Source organism: Petaurus breviceps, unplaced genomic scaffold, assembly GCF_028583685.1.
Source record: "Petaurus breviceps papuanus isolate PSGF00001 unplaced genomic scaffold, PetGlider_PUasm1.0 37, whole genome shotgun sequence".
Classification (NCBI taxonomy): Eukaryota; Metazoa; Chordata; class Mammalia; order Diprotodontia; family Petauridae; genus Petaurus; species Petaurus breviceps.
In genome coordinates, this window is record NW_027186296.1 from 27,142,767 (window position 1) to 27,165,275 (window position 22,509).

General features: G+C 38.1%; 1 protein-coding gene across 6 annotated transcripts in view; it reads left to right on the forward strand.

The window, feature by feature from the left end:
• The window catches only part of CGNL1 (cingulin like 1), a 210,554-nt gene that overhangs the window by 53,447 nt on the left and 134,598 nt on the right, over positions 1–22,509 (forward strand). For 5 of the 6 annotated variants that reach the window (XM_069098141.1, XM_069098139.1, XM_069098138.1 and 2 more), the window contains 3 exons: positions 14,531–16,148; positions 19,690–19,784; positions 21,409–21,514. In XM_069098141.1, the coding sequence (XP_068954242.1) occupies positions 14,541–16,148; positions 19,690–19,784; positions 21,409–21,514 (1,809 nt within the window). In that variant the 5' untranslated portion in view covers positions 14,531–14,540. Of the gene's footprint in view, positions 1–1,533; positions 1,686–14,530; positions 16,149–19,689; positions 19,785–21,408; positions 21,515–22,509 lie in introns of those variants that run through there. The other variant, XM_069098142.1, reaches the window with a different exon arrangement.

Here is a 22,509-nt window from a genome sequence, read left to right on the forward strand (position 1 = left end):
ATTTTTATTCACTATTTCATATATTGGGCTATCTTGAATCTGTTGGAGGTATATCAGATACAGCAGCAGGCTAGACTGGGGTCCCTTCCCCTCCCCCCAAGGATACATATTCAAGGGACTGCAGCATGGGACCTAACACGGGTTTTATGGGAGCACCTACAGAGATGTGCTTATTTGATATGGGGTATAATTGTAGTAGGATGACAAGTAATTAGAAACCATTGACCACATTTTATTAAAATACAATTCAATGGGATAATAATTGAACTTCCTATACCTCTTTTTTCCTCAGATTTTCCCCAGTCCAAATTTATGTCAACCACTACTCTCTTGATTGCACCAACACTCCAGGTTCCTAACTTCAGATTTATCTTTAACTCCCCCTTTCTCCTTTTGCTTCACCCCAGAATCCCTGCATTTCCTATTAAGCTCAACTCAGCTTCACCTTTTTTTTCTTTTTTTTTTTTGGAGGGGGGGAGACTAGGCAATAGGGGTTAAATGACTTGCCCAAGGTCACACAGCTAGTATCAAGAGTCTGAGGTTAAAATTTAACTGAGGTCCTCCTGACTTCACTGGGCCACCTAGCCACCCCAGCTTCATCTTTTTAAAATGTAGATGGTGGATCCCCTTTGGCTTTGTAGGAAGGAAGTTCCTTGAGAGCATCCGCATGATTTAGCACAACAGGAGATGCTGAGTAGATGTTTGTTGAATTGAATTGAACCTGCAGCAGTCTGAGGATTCCTTAGTTCTCAGTGTTTTATTATTGGTACTTTGACCTTTCTGAAACAGAAGCAGTGCAGCAGAGAGGAAGGCTGCAGTCTGTAGATTACAACAGACTTTTAAAGTACCAGGTGATCCAACCTGGTGTAGCTTCATAAGGCATGCCTCTCTAGCCAGGGGGTAGAGATTGGTGGGAAAATGGCTAGGGAATGATTCTTTAAAAAGAAAAAAAAACTCCAACCACAAACGTTTATTGATATCTTTTATTTAAAAAATAAATACTGCCAATTTTAGATATATCCACTCTCCACTACAGAATCCTGTCTTGTATGAAGAAATAATAGTAAATGAAGGAAAAAGAAGCCAATATATTGATCATGCCTCTGAGTGGCTCATAGTAGGCATTTAATAAATACTAGTTGACTGACTGTGTATACATCTCATTTGGCACTGGTAGTCCCATTGCCTTTCTACCAAGAGGAGAAAGATATGTTTTGTCTTCAGTCCTGAAGGAGTCAAGATGGGTCATTTCATTGATCCAAGTTTGAATGTTATTTAGTTTTGTTTTTCATTAAAATTATTATGTATATTCTTTTGGTTCTGCTTACTAGGTTCTGCCTTAGTTTATCCTACTTTTTTTTTCTATAGGGAGATGATGACTCATCTAGAGAAACAAATACTTTCAGGGTTTTTTTTTCCAGATGGATGTTTCATGGTAGAGTGGAAACAAACGCTTAACTTTTGCATCTGTAAAACAAAGATTGTAAAGTGAAAGAACAGTTGGAATCCACCAGCAGGATGAACAGTCAAAGATATAGTAAGGAATCTTTTGGCCATGGTTGGATTAGATGTCCACAATTTCCCTGATTTCCTCTGAACTCCAAATTCCTTAGCTACCCCTATGAATTCTATGATCCTGTGAACTCCAATTCCTCAGCTATCCCAGCTTGTTCATCCATCTCCTGGTTAGTAAACATTTGGTTTTTTCAAAGGTTTTGTTTTGTTTTGCTACCCTGAACTGCACTGTTATGCAGCTCTTTTTTCAGTGTCAAAGAAATGGGGGAAGGTAAAGTGTTCATTACTTGGGAAATGGTTGAATAAATTCTTGAGCATGAATGTAATAAAATGTTATTGTGTCATAAGAAATGATGAAAGGGATGATTTCAGAGAATCCGAAGAGTTCTTCTATGTACTGATGAAGACAGTGAAATGAGCACAACCAGGAAAATAATTTTTACCTTGACAAAAACAACATTGAAAAAAAATGATCATTTTTGAAAGACTTAAGAACTCTGATCAGTGTAATAATCCTCCATGACTCCAGAGGACTAGTGATGAAGAATGCTATCTACTTCCTCAGAGAAAGGTGTTGGTTTAAATATGCAGAATGAAACACATTTTTTGGACAGGGCCACAGTGGGAGTTTTATTTTGCTTGCCTTCTTGCTTACAAGGGTTTTTTTGTTTGTTTTGCTCCCAGTTGGGGAGGGTGGAGATAGGAGGGAAAATTGATAATTGAAAAAAGTTCTAATTAAGGAAAAGAGTTCTACTATGAATATTTTATAATATATAATATCTTTCTTTTTTTGCTGTTGACCTCCTTAGGTTATATGCTCAGTACTGAGACTGTTGGTTCAAAAGGGATGAACAGTTTAGTACCTCACAATTCACTACCAATTCTGTATTAATGCAGAGGTCATGGCCTTTTCCCCTTAAATTTTAATGTGTACCATAACTATTTCTAAGACCCCATTAATAGTGCAAAAGTCTTCATGCATAGCTCTGAAAAGAAAACCTTAAGTTACAAAATTAGAGACAATGAAGAATCATTGTCATCAACTGCTAATCTGCTTGAAATCTTCATTTCCTTATTATGCTCTAGTTAAATCTGTTTTTCTTTTAACATGAGTATTCAAGGTAAATTAAAAATTTCTCATCTAATTTTCTTATTCAGTTTTGTTTCATAACTAACATGTTGAGAAATGCATCTATTTTGGAAGTGCTTTTTTATATTCTAATTATAGTGATATGCAGCAGTGTGGAATAGTGGGTAGAGAGGATTGACTGTGAAGTCAGGAAGTTCTGGGTTCAAGTCTGGACTTGAACATTGGCAGGGTGACCCAGGTCAAAGCAAATGACTCTCAGTGTTTCATGCACCTCTTGAATGACTGTGTTAGAATTTCAAGTTTTTGTCATTGGAGGAAAGTGTTCAACACTAGGAGTTCCACAAGCATATGAACTTTTAAAATTCAATTCATCAAGTATTTATGCTTTTTTTTTTTGGAGGGGAGAGGGCAGGGCAGTTGGGGTTAAGTGACTTGTCCAAGGAAACATGGCTAGTAAGTGTGTCAAGTGTCTGAGGTCAGATTTGAACCCAGGTCTTCCTGATTCCAGGGCTGGTGCTCTATTCACTGCACCATCTAGCCACTCTTTTATCAAGTATTTATGAAACATCATGGAGCCCATCAGCACTAAGCTTGATGATGGGTATATAATAAAATAAAATATTTTATTTTATTATAAAAAATAAAAAATATTCCTATTTGCTCCCAAGAAGCTGATAGTCTGCAATGTACATGGGATAATATATGCACAGATAAGTAAATACAAAGTAATTTTTTTTTTTTTTGAGAGAAAGAGGAGCAATAAATAATGGCTGGGGGAATCTGGAAATGTTTAGGTGATACAAAAGGCAAAGCTGAAGAAAGAACATTGCAGGCAGGGGGGCTGGATATGGCATGCATTATACTGTCTGAAGTGGAGTATGTGAAGGGTGAGTAATATGTAATCGTGCCTGGAAAGATAGGCTGGAGCCAGGTTGTATAGGACTTTTAAATATCAGAGGAGTTTATGTTTTACCCTAGAGACAATAAAGGGCTACTGAAACTTTTGAAGTAGGGGAGTGACACCATCAGATGCCAGGAGGTGATGAAGGTCTGAATTAGTGTGTTTGTTTGTCCATGTAGAGAATTCCTCAGGTATGGAGAGATATTTTGGAGGTGGAATAGATAAAATTGGCCTACAATTTGGATAGTGGAGGAGGGGATGTATGAGGAGGGAGAAGAGCTATGGACGATTCCTAGCTTTCCTTCTTTGATAGAAAGAATGGGGGTGCCCTCAAAACCAGGAGTGTTTCTTGGACAATGTTGAAATCACAGGTCCAGACCCTCTCATGATGCCAATAAGAACTAACATTTATATAATGTTTGACAGTTTGTAAAACACGTCACATACATGATCTCATTTGAACAACCTTGTAGGGTAGGTAGTATTAATACCATCCTCAATTTAGAGGAAACTTAGGACTGAAAAAGTTGCAGCTTGTCACACAGCTAGCATCAGGAGTAGGATTTGAACCCATATCTTCTTGAGGCCAAGGCCAGGAAGCTGTCCATTATACTTAGTCTTCATTCCTTTAACATGTATTTATTAAATGCCCAATACATTTTATGTTAATTAAAAGAAAAAATGTGATTCTTTGTTTTCTACTTAAAAAAAAAAGTTGCAAAAACACAATGTTTCAATAAACTTCTTTGTAAATTTGCTAGGGAAGCCCTTCACTAATTATAACCTAGTCATTGAATCTTAGTCTTATATGTGAGTGTGAGTTTAAATTTTGATAACACAACCTTTTTTGAGTTGGGGATCATCAGTACTGGGGAGGTCTTTGGGTGATTAGACCTCTTACCCCCTTGTCTTCTGCTTTATAGTTCTTTGGGTTGGTTCTGTATGATGCCAGTTCCAAGGCAGTTAGGTGGTTTAGAGGATAGAGTACCAGGTTCAGACTCAGGAAGACCTTGAATTCAAATCCAGTCAAAGATACAAACTGTGTGACCCTGGGCAAGTCACTTAGCCCCTATCTGCCTCAGTTTCCTTGATTGTAAAATGGGGATTTTAAGAGCTACTACCTTACAGGGTTGTTGTGAGGATCAAATGGAATAGTTTTAAAGCTGACTTGCACATAGTAAGCACTTTATAAAAACTTATTCCCTTCCCTATCTCTTAAAAACTCTAGAGATTTTTTTTGTTTAGGCTTCTGGTTCATTTCAGTTCAACATATTTTTACTAAGCACATTAAAATGAGATACAAAATCTGCTTCCAAAAGGCTAACTATTTATGAGAAGGAAAAGATAAAATAACTATAATATGTCACAATAGGACTGCATAGAGTTGAGGACAATCAAGCAGAATAAGTGATTTAAGGAGAGAGCATTTATGGCTCGGGGTCATCATGGAAGGCCTTTGCTGAAAGAGACAGAAGGTTGAAGAAGGCAAGAGAGGGATATTTTCCAAAATAGAAGATTTAACTTGGAAATCATGCTTTTGCAAAAATCCCCCCCACCTCTTTATTTATTTATTTTTTAAGTGTGGTCTAGGGAATGAAAGCTTGGACAATACTGAAATTCCAAGGTAGGGTATGTCAAAAGCCAAAGATTCATTTCTGTTCCCTTTCAGACAGTCTTTTCTTCCTCCTGGCCCCATTTTATCATTTTAGCCAGAGTCAGGCCATGCAGCTGGGAAATGTAGACATGATATTTTTTACTTTCTGGACTCCAAAAACATGGCTCAGAGACAGATCTTTTTTCTGCAGAACGTGGCATAGTTACAAGGCAGAAATAGTGATAGGCTTCTATTAGTAAAAGTGTTTGTTGTGGACCTGTTAATGTGATTTGCAATGTGCTACACACCCTTTGGGATGTAAAATTTCTAGGCTTATTCCCCTCCCTCTAACTAGGTAGAGATAACTACCCCAAACTTAGCACTAAGAGGCCAAGCTAAGGGCAGCTACATGACACAGTGGATGGAGGGTTGGGTTTGGAGTCCAGAAGACCCAAGTTTAAATCCTGTTTCAAGATTTAATCCTGGCTTTCTCAGCCCCAGATTCCTTATCTCCAAAATGGGCCTAATAACAGCACTTATTTCCAGAGTTTTGTGAGGATCAAATGAGATAAAAGCTGCAAAGCGATTTGCAGACCTTAGACTAAAGATTTAAATGCTAACTGTTTCTAATAAAGAACAATTAAGCAGTAAATTTTGTGTGGTTCTTTTTGGGGGCACAGCAGAGATTCTGATGTAGGGAGGAGAGAGTGGTGTGGATTGGCAGAACTGGGAGGGCTTCTTGGAGAAGGAGGTAAGATATGAGCTAGACCTTGAGTGGAAAGATAGGACTTAGTCCTGTGGAGGGGTGGGAGAAAAAATATTCCAGGAGACTTTTCCTACTGTGAAAACAAAGGCTTGAAGATAAAGCAAGGCTGGGAGCAGTGACAGGATATCTGAGCTTCTCCTGTGATTTAGGGGCCAACAAAAGCACCTTGCAAAAGTTTCCTCCCTTGAGGCTGCCTTGTATGGTAGTACTGATGCCAGATATGGCTTACAGTGTGATCAGGTGAAAGTGTGTGTGCCTCTCTCTTCCAGTTCTAACATTATGTATCTCTCAGCGTTGAAGGTGATTGAAAATCTGAGAATGGGGCACTGATTTTGAAAGGCAGTACTCAGCATTGATTGCAGTATGTCACAGGGGCAGATTTTTGACAAATTAGAGGGATTGGCAGCCCATGGTTATTTTGTGTGCATTACTGTTCTTGTTTAAATTGATCTTTCCTTTCTTGGGCATTATGGCCCTGGAGGAGAGCCATATCAGGTCATCAGGAGATAATATATGGAAAGTACAAACTTTAAAGAATTATATGAATGTTAGCTATTATCATTGTAATTATTATGAAAATTTGCCTTTTCCTAGATAGTGAAAATTTCCTTAGGCATGCCTATTTGTTCAAATATTTATTGAGCTCCTACTCTGTGTAAGCCACTATATTAAGCAGGCTTTGGATTCTTAGGGAGCTCTCAGGGTTAACTAGATTAATGAGTTATTTTGGAAGAGTGTATTGGTGGTTAATGCTGTTTTAATGAAATACTTTGTTTTTATTCACTGCCTCATAAATATTTCAGTTCAATTTTATCACCTACAATAGTTTTTTTTTCTGACCACACATGCATCTATAAAAATTTCTGTCTTTTGTTCTTGCCACAGAGATCCAGACTCTTAGACTCCCTATCGCCCTTCATTTTTCTTTTTCCTATCTGTGCCATAATTGCAGATACATTGACTCCCAGGCACACATTTTCTCTTTCCCACACCCTCCGACACACACTCCTCACCATGACTTAACTCCATATACTCAAGCACACTAATAAACAGCCTCACCATCACAGTAGTTTCCTGCCGCTCACTTCTCTTTCCCCAAAACATACTCTTCAATCCAGGTCTCAAATATGGTCAAGGTCAGGTGGCATTCAGAATCAGAGTGGGCTCTAGACAAAGCTTTGGAGACGATCTGTAACAAATGATTTCTGTAACTTTTGGTACTTTAGCATTTCTGTTTCTTTTCTCATTTTCCTCATCTGTAAAATAAAAAAAGTTGGGTTAGATCGCTTCTCGGGTCGCTTCTCGCTCTAAACCAGTGCCTTGCAGTCATTTAATAAATGTTTGAATGCCAGCAGAGCATAAGCTCTAGCAGTTTCTATGATCTTCTAGCTTCCTAGAATGGGTCACTAGTACCAACTATTTTACTATTCATTACCTTTTAAAATTTCTTATTAGGCTTTTAGATCCTCTCATCTAGTTTGCCCTCCCTTAGACCTTCACCTCTACAAGAGTATCCTGTGTTGTCCATCTACTTCTATTACCTATCAACTCTGAAAGTCTTTATTCATCCATCTAGGTGTGAATGACTACTAGTTTAAAAGTATTCTGCCTCTCAAAGTCATTTACATTTTAATCTAGATTAAAACTTTAAGAAAAAGTGGCACAGTGAATAGAGCACCAGTCCTGGAGTCAGAAGGACCTGAGTTCAAATCCGGCCTCAGATACTTGCCACACTTACTAACCGTGTGACCTTGGGCAAGTCACTTGACCCCAGTTGCCCTCCAAAAAGCGATGGGAGTGCTAACATGGAATGTATACATTCAGAAACCAACTAGTGGATGGAAGAGCATTTTGATGTAATTTGATTGTACTCTACCTCTGGTTTAGGCAAGGCCTCCTCTGGGTGGAAGTCAGATCTTTAGGGCTCTGGGTTCTTCCTGCCACTACTGATGGTTCAAAGCAGGGATATGTGGTAAAGGGAGGCAAACTAGGCTCTCTTAGGGAGTAGAAGTGAATGCTAAACATTGAATTGCTTCTGTAGTCACAGAGGAGTCTAGGACAGGAAAAGGGAATGTGGGAGATAAGCAGAAATCTAAAGTCTTTTAAGTATAAGAAAATAAATGAACTAAGTATCATTTGTTTGGCTCATTTAAAAGTTTTGATCATGGATATTAACATAAAAAATTAATATTTTATTTATTTATCTTTAGTTTTCAACATTCATTCCCACAAGATTTTGAGCCTACAAATTTCTCCCCGTCTTTCCCCCACCCCCCCCCCCCAGATAGCGAGCCTCCTACAAACTCCCCCTCCCCCAATCTGCCTTTTCTTATATCCTTCCCAACCCCCCCCCCCCCCCCAACTTTCAAGAAGGGCAAGATGGATTTCTATACCCCAGTGCCTATAAGATTTTAAAGCATGTTTTATTTAGAAAATGAGAGGCAGTATGAGAGAGTGGATGAAGAACTGTCTTTGAACCAGGAAGATTTCAGTTCAGGCCCCAACCCTGAGAACATAACCATGTGACACTGGGCAAGTCACTTAAATTCTCAGTGCTTGAGGCAGACTTGCTAAGATTATAGTAAATTGCAGATGAGGTACCACACTGCATTGGTAGAAGGGAGAGTCCCTTCTACCAATTAAATCACAGGTCTAGTCCTTATCCTTTATTCATCTGACAGATTTATTCAAGAAATTTAATTTTAAGTGTTTTGTTACAAGTGAAGAGACAAGCTGCTGAATTTTAGGGAATAGAGCAATTTTTGTTTATGCCAAACATTTTGCTTATGAAAAACAGATAAAATCTTGAATGGAAGAAGCTAGTAGTAACATTGTAAAACAAAGAAGTTCTTGTGCTCTCTGGATTTCTTGTCCACTATGATGTCAAACAGATATTCCTTCAAGTTAGAAGGACAGGAACATATCTGCTGTCCTCTTAGGGAAAAAATGGAGGGAAAAGGCCATAAGCAAGGAAGGAATTGAATCTTTTTCTTCTGATAATCCATTTGAGGGACTAGAAATGTATTCTGTCTTTACATATAAGGGCCAGTAAAGACTACTTTTAGATAGAGGAATTATTGTGATCTGCTAGTACAGTCAACTGATAGGCTTCCACATGAGATTTTAGAAATTATTTTGGAGTCTAGGAACAATACAGGGGCATCTTATTTTTAAATGTTTTCCAACTAAATCTGATTATCTCCTTTTTAGAGAAATATAAGAAATAGTTCACCATCTTTAAAAATTTAGGTCAGACAATTTATAATTAGATTTGGTATGTAGTGTTACAAATATTGTAGTTTCATATTGTGGGTCTTTAAGAGAGATGAGGAGAGTCAAACAGAGCATGGGAGAGGCACATATGAATGGGAGACGGGGCCATTTGTAAGCTCCTGAATTGAGTTTTTTTTTTTGGGGGGGGGGTTTCTCTTGTTCTGATCAACAACTTTTTTTTTTTGTTTTTAGTTTTGCTTTTTGGAGGGCAGCTTGGGTTAAGTGACTTGCCCAAGGTCACACAGCTAGTAAGTGTTAAGTGTCGAGGTCAGATTTGAACTCAGGTCCTCCTGACTCCAGGGCTGGTGCTTTTTTCACTGCACCACCTAGTGGCACCAACAACTACTTTAAATTTCCAATTGGACTTCCAGGGCCCCCACCTCTATTATGTTGTATATTAGCCTTTTCTGCTTTATTTTCTAACTCCAAAATTTAGCTGTGCTAGTGGTTTACATTGTGTAATTCTGAAAGCCATTGCTATGCTTAAAAGGAATAACAGATTCTAGAAATTTCTTAGAAAATCTTGGTGCTTCAGTTACCTCAGTTAGCTTTGTCAGTTCCTTGAACATTCAAAAGCTGGCTATTGTTTAATTTAGCCTAATTTGGTGGACAGAATTCTGGACCAGAGAGTCAGAAGACTTGGGTTCAAAACCAGTCTTTGACATTTATTTTATTTTTCAAATGTCCTTCTCTTTAGTTTATCTCCTAAAAATTTTATTATTTATTTATTTCTAATGGCTTTGACATTTATTGCTATTGTGATGTTGGGCAAGTGGATTGAACTTTCTGAACTTTAGTTTGCTCATCTATACTGGACAATTAGATGAAATCAGGAGTTCTTTTTTGTTTGTCATGCATCCACTTTCAGTCTAATACTTTAAAATACATAGAACATATAAGACTACAAAGGAAGCAAACTATATTGAACTACATATATAAAAATATTTTTTAAAATTCATGGATGCTAGAATAAGACCCCCTAGATGAGATACTCCCTAAAGTCCCATCTAAATTCTAAATTCTATTAATGGCATTTTCAAGTGCTGTTACATTCCAGGCTTATCTTTTATTTACCTCTTTTTTCTTTCAGGAAAAATTGAACAACTTTTAAATGAAATTCAGGTTGTGTGTGTGTGTGTGTGTGTGTGTGTGTGTGTGTGTGTGTGTGTGTAGTTATGTCCTGTTAGAGACCCTTTATGGTTATCTTGATAATATTGTAATAATCCAACCTCCCTCTCCCCCCCCTCCCCCCCCCCCCCCCCCCAAATGAAAGAAAATAAAGAATCTCTTTAGGTTTAATCAGGTTTCTCTTGCCTTATCAAGTCTCTGGCTCTGAAAGAGCCACAGTATCCAACCTGGGGAGAAATTATTTTCTGGTTTGCATCTCATTTTTCCTTACTTGCTGCCAGACTTAGCTGAAATTAAACCGAGGCCTAGATCTGACTGACTTTGGAGAGATTCCTGCTTGTGAGGGTGTCAGTACATCTTTAATTTAGCGAATAGAGTTAGAGGCTTGGAGTGAGGTAAGTGACTTGAGTTACAGTCCTACCTTATATACTTACTAATTGCATGGTCATTGACAAAAATGTCATGTAATCTGGTTTTCCATCTGTAAACTGTGATTAATAATACTTTGTACTACCCACCTCACAAGTTGGTTGTGAGAGAAACGCTTTTGTAAACCTTGAAAGTTCTATGTGACTTGGCATTACTGTTCTTTTAAAATAGCTTTTTATGAAATCATTGATTAGACAGGGAGTTTGCCCTATTAACATAATTCACTTTGGTCTTGTGCCTGCTGCCATAGCATTTTATTTTCTTAAGGGGCTTAAATCAGTATAGTTGTTTTAAACCCATATGATGCTTCTTGGTCTTTGGGATGTCTGATGAGTATCCTTAGAATTCTTCCAAGTACTCTTCAGGAATTAGACTAGTTCAGAAATGAAGAAGGAGCCAGAAAAATGTGAATAATCTGTTTACTCAGTTGTTAGTATGTAACACCTTCCAGAAAGGGTATGTTTCTGTCTGGCGTGTGTTAACGGTTCTTCCAACAGAGTTGTTTTTGTCCGCATTCATTAGCACATTTGCTGATCTCGCTAAGTAAAGCAATTACTGTATTTTAACCATCTTTTCCAATAGGAAACACAGTGTTTATTGGCCAGATGTCGATGTGACACCCTGGCAAATTATCAGCTTTTACCGCATAATTATGTAAGGCACCAGTTGGGCGCCATCTCTGAGTGAAGGTGTAGACATGGAGCGTGATGTGTTAGGGTTTTAACTTGGGGTTACTCTCTGAAATTAGAGAATAGCTTTCAGCAGATTTTATTAATGAATGTGCTGTTTATAGTCCTATCATGAAGATGGTCTGAATTTGAGTTAAGTATTAGACCCAATAAAACCTTACTTTCCTTGGGGCTGCACATTGAAATGGAGGTTCTCAATAGATCTTCCTAAGAAACAGGTAGGACTATCCCATTCCCTTTCTCAAAACCTTTAGTCATCCACTGATGTGACCTTTGTGGTATAATGTAAAAAAGCTCCTTTTACTTGTGCTCTAACCTGTCTTACTAGACTAATTTAACATTGTTCCCTATGACAAATTTTACATTTCAGTGATTTCAGTGATACATTTTAATGATTGGTAGTTCCCCAAAGTGGATATTCATCTCCCTCTTGTGTGTATTTGCATAGGTTGTCCTTCATTCCAGGAATGCAGGCTTGTTCTCCCCAAGAATCCTTTTAGGATTCTTAGCTTTCTTCAAGACTCAGTTCTGCCATCCTTCCTATGACAATGTCTTCCTGCTTTCCTATGCCTCGTTCCATTCCCCCCCCTCTCCATCCCCCTCATTGTTAGTGGTTTCTTCTTCCACAGATTACCATGTATTTGTGTTTTTGTGCATATCACATCATTCAGGAGAATGTGAATTCCTTTAAGGCACGACTGTTTCATTTTTGTCTTTGTACCACCAACACCCAGTTCAATTCCTTGTACATAGTAGTCCCTGAATATTTGTTGAGTGCAGCATTATCAAGCTCCTACCATTAAGTTTGGTCTTGGTGATAGCCTATATTTTTGTTTCTTGATACCCATCTAAATAATATGAGATGTCCTTTTTGGTCACATGTATTTCTAAAGTCAGGCTAGTCTATATCAGTGATTCCAGTTTTCTCATGAATGGAATCATGAATTTTTTTTTTAAGGAGGGAGGCAAGGCAGTTGGGGTTAAGTGACTCGCCCAAGGTCATATAGCTAGTAAGCGTGTCAAGTGTCTGAGGTCAGATTTGAATTCAGGTCCTCCTGACTCCAGGGCCAGTGCTCTATTCACTGTGCCACCTAGCTCCCCCAATTATGAATCTTTTTTTTTTTTTTTAGTCTTTGCTTTTTGGAGGGAGAAGGCAGAGCAATTGGGGTTAGAGTGACTTGCCCAAGGTCACATAGCTAGTACGTGTTAAGTGTCTGAGGCCTGGATTTGGACTCAGGTCCTCCTGACTCCAGGGCTGGTGCTCTATTCACTGTGCCATCTAGCTGCCCCAATCATGAATCTTTTGAAGATGATTTTGCCACCTCACTCACTAAGAACTATGACTTTGGGACTACAGTTGTTCTTTTGTTCAAGATATTGGGCAGTTAATGAAATTCAAGACTAAAATTTCTTATAGGCTTTCTATGACTATAATAAATATAAACACAAATAACTAATATAACAATTGTAATATGATAATTACAGGTAATATGATAATTATATGTGAAATTAGAGAATGGACCGATAATGGTCCATTACATGGGTGATCAGGAAAGATTTCATGGAAGAGGTAGCACCTGACCTGAAGGAAGGGAAGGGAAGGGAAGGTCTCTAAAAGCCAGAAAGGCAGTCCCAGGCTTCTCTTCTGTAAAACAAGGATAAGGGCAACCCCTACCTTACTAGGGTAATCGTGAGGATCAGATGAGGTAATGCACTTATCCCTCCCACATCTTGGATGTTAGGGGTGAAGTGCCCCGTGATCTGGAAAATTCATGTAAAAGTTTTTGACCTTCCATACTAGAGAAGAAGTCTGAATTGTTGTGGTATTAAAAAATAAAATATGTGGATATTATATAATACTATACATATGTTTTATGTATTTCTGAGTGTCTAAATTTTTTTCTGTGTCATCTGCTGGGGTTTGTGCGTCATTTCCGCCTTCTGCAAAACTCCACCAAAATTCCCATTTAATTTCTTATGCCTCCCTGCAATATAATTAAACCCTGATGGGGAAAGTTGCGATGTGGAAGGGGTAACAGCATATGTAAAACACTTTACTACAAACCTTTAACCTTTACATAAATGTTATCTATAGAAATGTAGGGGACATCACTTGAGGGTTATACATTTTCCCTTTTTTCATATATCTCTCTTCTAACACCCTGTATTTTGAGAGCAAAAAAAAAATCCCCTATATAACAGCTTAGTGCAAGTCAGAATTATGTACAAAGTCATAGAGGTGAGAAAGAGCAGGAACAGATCAAGAAACAAGTGGTTCACTTTGGTTCATAAACCTTGTGAAGGGTTATATGACATAATGATTAGAAGTTTGAATCAAGTTTTTGAGGGCCCTGATTTCTGGGTTAAGTAAATAGTTTTATTTAGAAGCAATGGGGAACCACTGGAAGGTTTTAACAGACCTCTGTGACATGATCTTTACCATGGCAGTGATCTAAAGTATACAGTGGAAAGAAGGAAGAGATTAGAGACCGACAGATTAGGTAGGAGGCTATTATAATAGTCTAGGAGATGAGTATTGATGGCCTGAAACAGGGTGTTAGCAGGAAGTATTTTTGATATTCCTTAGATAGAATCAAACTGATAGATAAGATCTGTCAACTGATTAGATGTTAAGGGTGAAGACTCAAAAATAGTTGAATTGTGAGTCTTGGAAAAGTAGTACCATCAGCAGAAACTGAGAAGTTAGAAGGAAGGGCATGGAGGGAGGGGGAAGATGTGAGTTCTGTTTTGGATGTGTGGAGTTTGAGGTATCAGTGGGATATCTGGGTGGAGGTATCAAGTAGAAAGATGTCAAGAGGGCCTCTCCAAATACTGTTGGTGCTTACTGTTAGGTGACAAAAGCAGACTACTGCGGAGGGGGTGGGGTGCTACTTTGGTCATAATCACACCTGAAGAGATCAATGCAGTATGTAGCATGGGCATTCATTCAGAAAATAAATATTAATGAGAGTTCAGAAGTCTTCCATAGGATGATTGGGAAACTTTTGTTTGGTTTTTCATTCAGGAAACTTGTCTTTAATGATATAAAGTGCATTTTGTTTTTAAATAATCCTATTTAAAGGGTAAAGTCTTATCTCGTTTAAAGACTAATTTTCCCCCCTATCCTCTTCTTCTTTTTAAATAGCTTAAACATCATGGAGCTGTATTTTGGAGAATATAAGCATGTGCAGCAGGAATATGGAGTACATCTTAGGCTTGAAAGTGATGAGACAAAAAAATCAAGGCTTTCTCAGAATGCCAAGACAGGATCTTATGGTGTCAGTATTAGAGTACAAGGAATTGATGGTCACCCATACATCGTATTGAATAATACAGAGAGATGTTTGGCAGGCGTTCCTTTCGTGGAAAATGGGCCACCATTTACATCTCCAGCAGTCAATGACTTGCCTTTATGTTCCACCATTGATCCCAGACTAGAAGAGAAAGTCAGTGAAGAAATACATTTCCCAGAAAATCCATATGCTCAGTCCAGTGCATTTAGAAGTCTAAAGCCAGCCAGTCTATATGAAGGTAAAAATGGACTTCTTGATCACAAAAAATCTACAAATATGTTGAACTTTCAGAGACATCCTGAAATTTTGCAGCCTTATAATCCTGAAAAGAATGAGTTGAAATTAGAGACTCACCGATCTCCTGAGCATAACTGGACCAAAACACCTACAGATGAAACTAGAAATGATAAACGTTCTCAGACTTGCTTTTCTAAACCTGCTACTTCTCAGCCAGCTGGCATGCCTTCAGGAGATATGTCAAAATGCAGCATGCCAGCCATCCGTTTGTGCAGCTCAATTGTGATAGATGATCCTAAGAAGCAGGCATCAGTGTGTCTGAATGTTCAGAGCTGTGCCAGTGAGGGGCTGCCCACTGAATCTCCTACTCCCAGTGAGAAATCCCTTACTGCCATTAACCCTGATACTCATCAGGAAAGCAAAAAAAGTCGGCCAGATGTTCTTCCCTTTCGCCGACAAGATTCTGCTGGGCCAGTGTTGGATGGTTACAGGTCACGGAGGTCCTCCTCCTCCTCAGCAACCCCCACTTCAGCCAACTCTTTGTACAAATTTTTAGTGGATGACCAAGATTATGCCATCCATGCTGATAATGTGAATCGTCATGAAAATAGAAGATATATCCCCTTCATGCCAGGGACAGGCAGGGATATTGACACAGGATCCATTCCAGGTGTAGATCAATTAATTGAAAAATTTGATCAGAAAGTTGGCTCTCAGAGAAGAGGGAGGTCTGGGAAACGGAACAGAATTCATCCAGATGATCGCAAGAGGTCAAGAAGTGTAGATAGTGCCTTTCCTTTTGGTCTACAGGGAGACTCTGAGTATTTAGATGAGTTTAGTCGAAACTTGGGTAAATCAAATGAACATCTTCTCAGACCATCTCAGGTTTGGCAACAGAAGCCCCTGTCTCGAGATCGCCGCCTGCTTTCTGGTGGGAAACATACTGTGGTAGGGCAGACATCTGGGAAACCACAGCAACCAGGTCAGGATGTTCCTGATGGACAGCCCAGGTCTTTGCAGTTCAATAATGCAAGCAAAGGTCATGAAAATAAAGTTAACAAAGACAGTGGGATGATGAGATCCCCCACACTCTCAGCACAGAATAAAAAGGAGGAGGAAATTAAAACAGCAACTGCCACGGTGTTGTTACAGAATCAGCCTGTGGCCACATCGCCTGATTCAGGAACAAAGAAAATTTCCATCAAGACAGTCTCTTCTGCTACAAATACTCAGGTAAATCCCATGTGACATGGCCTTTTCAGAATGGCTTCAGTGACAGTGCAGAACACAGCTAAGAGCAGTGAGTCAAAGGACTTGGGTTCACATCCTGCCTCTGCTACTCACTATCTGCGTGACCTGGGCAGGTCACTGAACCTCTGGGCTTTTGTTTGTTTGTAGATTAGTGATAAATAGCATCTAAGTTATTTCAAGATCTTAGGATTGTGTTGATGTTCTGGGATACAGATTGTGACCCTTCTCTGAGGTGGTAACTAGTCTTTGACAGCTTCCATGGCTAAAAATTCATTACTCTGCAGCTAACCTGAAGATGAGTTTCTCTGAATTTAACTGGTCTTTCAGATGACAGACAATACAGATTGTAACCAATCTTTGCCCAAAACTTTACCAGCTTGGTCAGAACTGCCAAGAGTTCACTCTCTTCTTTTATAATCTTTGAGAAGCCAGGGTTAGCTCCACGTTCTTGGGGAATTCTAATAGAGGGATAAACAACATCTCTGGGGGAAAAAAGTAGAATACACCTTATTAATTATCATATTATATAATTATTAATTATACTGTAATTATATTACAGTAGTTCAAACCATAGTAATAATCTCCATATGTTAGTCATTAATTACAAATCAGTGATTTCTTTTTAAAGGATTTTGTATATGTAGGTATATATGGGTGAACCAATTGGGGTGGTTTCCCAGTTTCATTTAAAGAGTGTCTATGTATATCTACACACATATACACATATACATACATATACACATAAATATGCACATGTGCCTACATACATACTCTGTTACATATTTTTGTGACAATGTAGGGTAATAAAGATTTTTCAGATGGGAAACACAGAAGTAGGTAACCTTTTGGAGATTTAATCCTTAATGGGGAAGAGATAGGGCAGAAGTTTTGGGTGCATGTTCTTTCCCCTTTCCATCCACTTGTCCACATTTGTCTTCCCTTCTCCCTAATCCCCACTGAGATCAGTCAAATCTTTTATCCAGGAGATGCTCACAAACCAGTCAGATTGTTCAGATCGTAGGAATCTTGTTTAATATGGTAAGAAAACAAGTATTTCCTTAAGCAAGAGAAGTTAAAGACTAACAATTACTCATAAGGGTGTGCATGTGGTTAGTTCTTGAACCGTTTCAAAGGTTACTTTGAAACTTCAGAAAGTGAAGCTATTAATTATGCTACTCGGTGGGCTTTGACCAGAGAGTGCCCTAATGCTCATAGTATATACATTGCCACTTAGTTGTTTTGAAGATCCTAGAGGTCTATTTTTATCCCAGAAAAAAAAAAAAAGTTTTGTTGCTGTTTCTGTTAATGTGCCAATGATATTTATGCCTCCTTGGCAAAAAAAAAAACAACCCTCCACCCCCCAAATAACAAACCATCACATCCCCAACACTCAATTTTGTGGTATTTCTAGCTTGAATTTCTTTACCTTTTATCCAGGTACTCAGCACTTAGATTGCTCTTAGGATTTAAGACTAATAAAATAAATACTGTGGTTCAGGAGACTGCAGACTAGAAAGCTCCAGAAGCTGGTATTTTTCAGACAGACTAAAGTATAAATTTGCAAACTAATAATCAACAGTGCAGGACCCCTTTCCAAGAGGCCTGATTTTTGGTGAGAGAGATAACTAACTTTCCTAAGGGAAAAAAATTATATTTCCCCCCTGAAGCTTTCCCAGTATTTGAGAAGACTATAAGGCATGACAAGGTGTTTTTTAATTTTAGATAGCACACACTAATAATAATATTTATATAGCACTTTGAGGTTTGCAAAGCACTTCACAAATATTTCATTTTTATAGCAACCTTGTGAAGTAGATACTAGTATTATGTCAATTTTTGATGCTGAGGGGAGGTTAAGTTACTTGCCAGTAACTTACAGCCAGTAAGTGTCGGAGGCTGACTTTGAATTCTGGTCTTCCTGACTCTCAAGTCTAATACTTTATAAGCTGTGTCATCCAGCTGCCTCCATGAAATGTAAGAAGTTAGATGTGATTACAAAAAAAAAGTGTGAAGTAAATGGAACCAAGGTCCTAAAGCTAGTGTCAGAAATAGAATTTGAACTCTCTTCCTGACACAAACATCGTATCTATTGTACCACATAGTTACCTAGAAAGTGCCCTAGAATCTGACATACCATGAAGCAGTCTGCACCTGTAGACCTATATGACTACCAAGGAGAGGGTTTTATTACCAATGGTTCTTTAGTCTGGAACATGAAGCACTGTGATGTCATGAAAAGGGTATTTATTGAATTTGTAATCAGTAGACCTGTGTTTGAGTCTCAGGTCAGCCATCTACTCTCTATAACCTTAGGAAAGTTACTTAACTTCTCTGAGATTTGGTTCTGTCATATATAAATTAGGGGTAGTACTGCCTTTCTGCTGTATTGTAGTTAGGAAAATGTTTTGTCAGATGTAAAGGAATATAAAGACTATTTTATTTAATATTAATAAATTAATATTGCCTCTGATAACACCAAAATTTCAATTCAATTTAGAAATACAGTGAAATTTATATAAGTGCCTTCTGTGTATAGAACATTGCACTAGACACTTTTGGAGATAATTACCTGGTCTTTGCCCTCATGGAGCTTATGGTCTAGTAATTGTTCATAATAGGTCTAATTTCTTTGGGAGATGCTGTCCCACAATGATCCATATATGGTGAGGTAATACACTATTAGGTATAATGCTTTGTAAAGTGGAATTTTTACACAAGATTGTAGGAATAGGAAACATCACACTTGGTTAGACTCATACATGAACTGCTCCAATATTCCATTTCCAACACAGGCTCTGGGGGGCCTCACTGTTCTCTTTGATGTTACTCAAAGATTAGGCATCTTTTAGCTCCTCATAATAGCTCTTTTACCTTGTTAAGTTATGAGTCCTTTTTGAAAGTCATTCATGTTTTCATACTTTTATGATTTTCATGTTTATTACTCTTTGTGAAGTTATACTTAATTTCCCCGCCAAACTTAACTTCAGCCAAGTATCTGAGGCCCACCCTCACCTTCCATTGCCTGAGTAAGCAAAGCAGGATTTGGTGAACAAATTTGTTTTCCTTTCATTCAGGTTGTTTTTTATTTTTAGCTATTTCAATATTGTTGGCCCCATTCAGACTTCTCTGCCAACCTGTTCTTGGAGATCAAAATCTAATTATGTTAAAATTTGGACAGTGGATATATTTTAATAAGGCTAAGAATCTGAAGAACTGGTGCTGGGGGAAATGGCACCATTAGATATTCACCTCTTTAAGATTGAGGCAAATTCTCCCTACCTAAGGAAAAGTGAATTCAGGAAGAGCATTTATAACCTTAGTTACTACAATAGGGAAAACAAATGAAGATGGAGTAATAGCCTCAGTTTGGGGGGTGGGGCAGGGAGTACATGAGGTGGCAGTCATAATGAAGATCCCTCATGAAACTTAATAAGATATTGCAATTTTGAGGTACTCATCAAGCATGCACTTTCTTTCTGCACACTTACCTATGATCATGTAAATGACCAATGTTATGTTTTAGGCCACACCTGACTTGTTAAAAGGGCAGCAAGAGCTTGCTCAACAAACAAATGAGGAGACAGCTAAGCAGATTCTTTACAATTACCTCAAAGAAGGGTAAGTGACCTCATTTATTTGAATGTTGTAAGTCATGCAATTTTTGATATATATTGTCAACTCGGTTGTTTTAAGAATGCTTTGGAGTATGTTTTCATGCCCTTCAGACATGTAAATGCTATATGATGGATACTGAAAAAGGCTGAAGTTTTTATAGCCTTATTTAAAATTTCAATAGGAGATACTTCCTCTCCCTAAAATGAATATTTTTTTAATTAGAAAAGCATAGTAGAACTATTCTTATAAATGCAAATGTGTAATTTGTAAGTTTGTTTACTAGTCAACTTTTCTGTGTAAAATTAAAATTAGCTTCGTCATTTTCTGAATCTTTCTTGACTCAAAAGTTAAATGTCAATCACCAGGTTTCAAATCCTACTTAGGAATTTTAGCTGTGTAAGTTCTAGGCAAGACATTTGTTAGTTCTTTCTTTCTCTCATTCCTTATTAGGTTTGCTCAAAAGCTATTCTATATAGCTTAAACTATAGGATCTAGAGTTTGAAGGGACCTTAGAAGTCATTTGGTGAAATTCTGTCATTCTACAAATGAGGAAAATGTGTTTTTATCTCCTCAGCACTTAGCACAGCCCAGTGCCTGGTATCCAGTAGGTGCTTAGTAAATGCTTATTGATGGAAGGCCTGAAGCTATGGTCCTATGGGTTGTCATTAGTGGAGTTGGGATTCAAATCCAAACCTTTCCTCTTCCACTGTTGTCTCTCAGTGCCATGTAATTAATTGTTTAGCCTCCAAACACTGAGTCAGAGTCAATAGAAAACTCCAAGGGTGAATGAACTTTCCTGTTGGGGAGAATGTATGAACCATTTGAACTAAAGATCAAAATGCAATATTTTCACTAAAGATTATTCTTCAACTTTGGGTGCAGCTCCTCTGCCTAATTAAAAATGGGCATGTCTCCCAAATTGAGCTGTAACAGACACAACAAATTAAAAACAAATGCCCCAACAGTGCGGACATTTTAAAATACCATACCTATATCAATAAATTTAGCAAAATCTACAGCTTCTTGTTGAATTTTATAAAAGACTGCTTTACAGCCATACTACACTAGATTGTCTTACTTTTCCTTGTAAGTGTAGTACTAAGTCTCTTAGAGCAAGATCTAGTGAATAAGAATGCTGAACTTAGAGTCAAGAAGAGATGGGTTTAAATTCTATGTCTATCATTTATAGACTTTACAACCCAGGGCAAGTTGCCCAGCCCCTATGTGCCTTAGGCAATTCCCTGTTACTTAGGTACTATACCACTGAAAAGTTGAGATCAGCCTCATTGAGACTGGGATTTCCTGGAATCCTGGGAATTCCTCACAGACCCTTATTCTCCTGTTCAGTTTTTTTTTTCAGTCCTGTCCAACTCTTCATGACCTCATTTGGGGTTTTCTTGGCAAAGATACTGGAGTGGTTTTTCCATTTCCTTCTCCAGCTCATTTTATAGATGAGGAACTGAGGCAAACAGGGTTAAGTGACTTGCCCAGGGTCACTTAGCTAGTGAGTATCTGAGGTCAGATTTGAACTCACCAACCCTTATTTTCCCAAGGCACAGATTTATCTCCATTTGAAATTAATCTGTGGTGTCTCACAAGGTTTATTTATGCTTTCTCTATTTTTCAGGAGCACTGATAATGATGATGCTACTAAGAGAAAAGTAAACCTGGTCTTTGAGAAGATTCAGACTTTAAAATCTAGAGCAGCTGGAAGTGCACAAGGAAACAATCGAGTAAATTGGGAATTTTTACATAAAATTTAGAATATTAGTTGGAGAGATGAAAAAGTAGACTTTTCTTCAGGCTACCATTTTATTTATTGGTGCAAGCAGAATAAGGCACTTTAGAGATTGTCTGGCCAGTTCTCCCACCTGATCTATTAATTTCCTCTCACTGCATTCCCCCCCCCCAAAAAAAAAAAATAAAAGTTGTTGCTTAGCTCTTTCTCGAATATTGCAGGGAGAAAGAAATCACTACCTCATGACGAAGTCCATTCCATTATTGAACAATTCTGTTAGAAAAATCTTTATATTCAAACTAAACCTAAATTCTGTAATTTTTACTCACTGGTTTCTTTCTCTCTGTGTAGCTATGAGTTTAATTCCTCTACCATCTGAGTCCTTTACATATTTTAAGATAATCCTTCTAAGTCTTCTTATCTGCAAGCTAAACAACCCTGTTTCCTTCAACAACTCCTCATTTGTTATGATTCTGAAACCCTTTACTACTGATTTTCCTCTAGATACACTCCAATTTGTCAATAGACCCCAAGGTTGTCAATGTTCCTCTTAATATATGTGTTGCTGCAAACTGGATATTATTGTAGCCTGATTGCATTACACTGGCTGCTATGTCACACTGTTGGGGTTGAAATCCAGTTGAGGCAAGGTGGAAGGTAGGGGAGCAGAGATAGAAGTGAGTATTAATAGTCACTTAATAAATGTTTGTTGATTGATTTGGTTGACTGGAACTTGGAGTTCATGACAGCTTTAAAAAAGACTTTTGTTTCTATAGGACACAGTAAACTTGTCTTCATTTTTTACGTGCATACTTATTCTTTTTTTTTTTTTTTTGCTTTTTGGAGGGGGGAATGCAGGGCAGTTAGAGTTAAGTGACTTGCCCAAGGTCACACAGCTAGTAAGTGTTAAGTGTTGAGGCCACATTTGAACTCAGGTCCTCCTCACTCCAGGGCTGGTGCTCTATTCACTGTTCCACCTAGCTGCCCCTA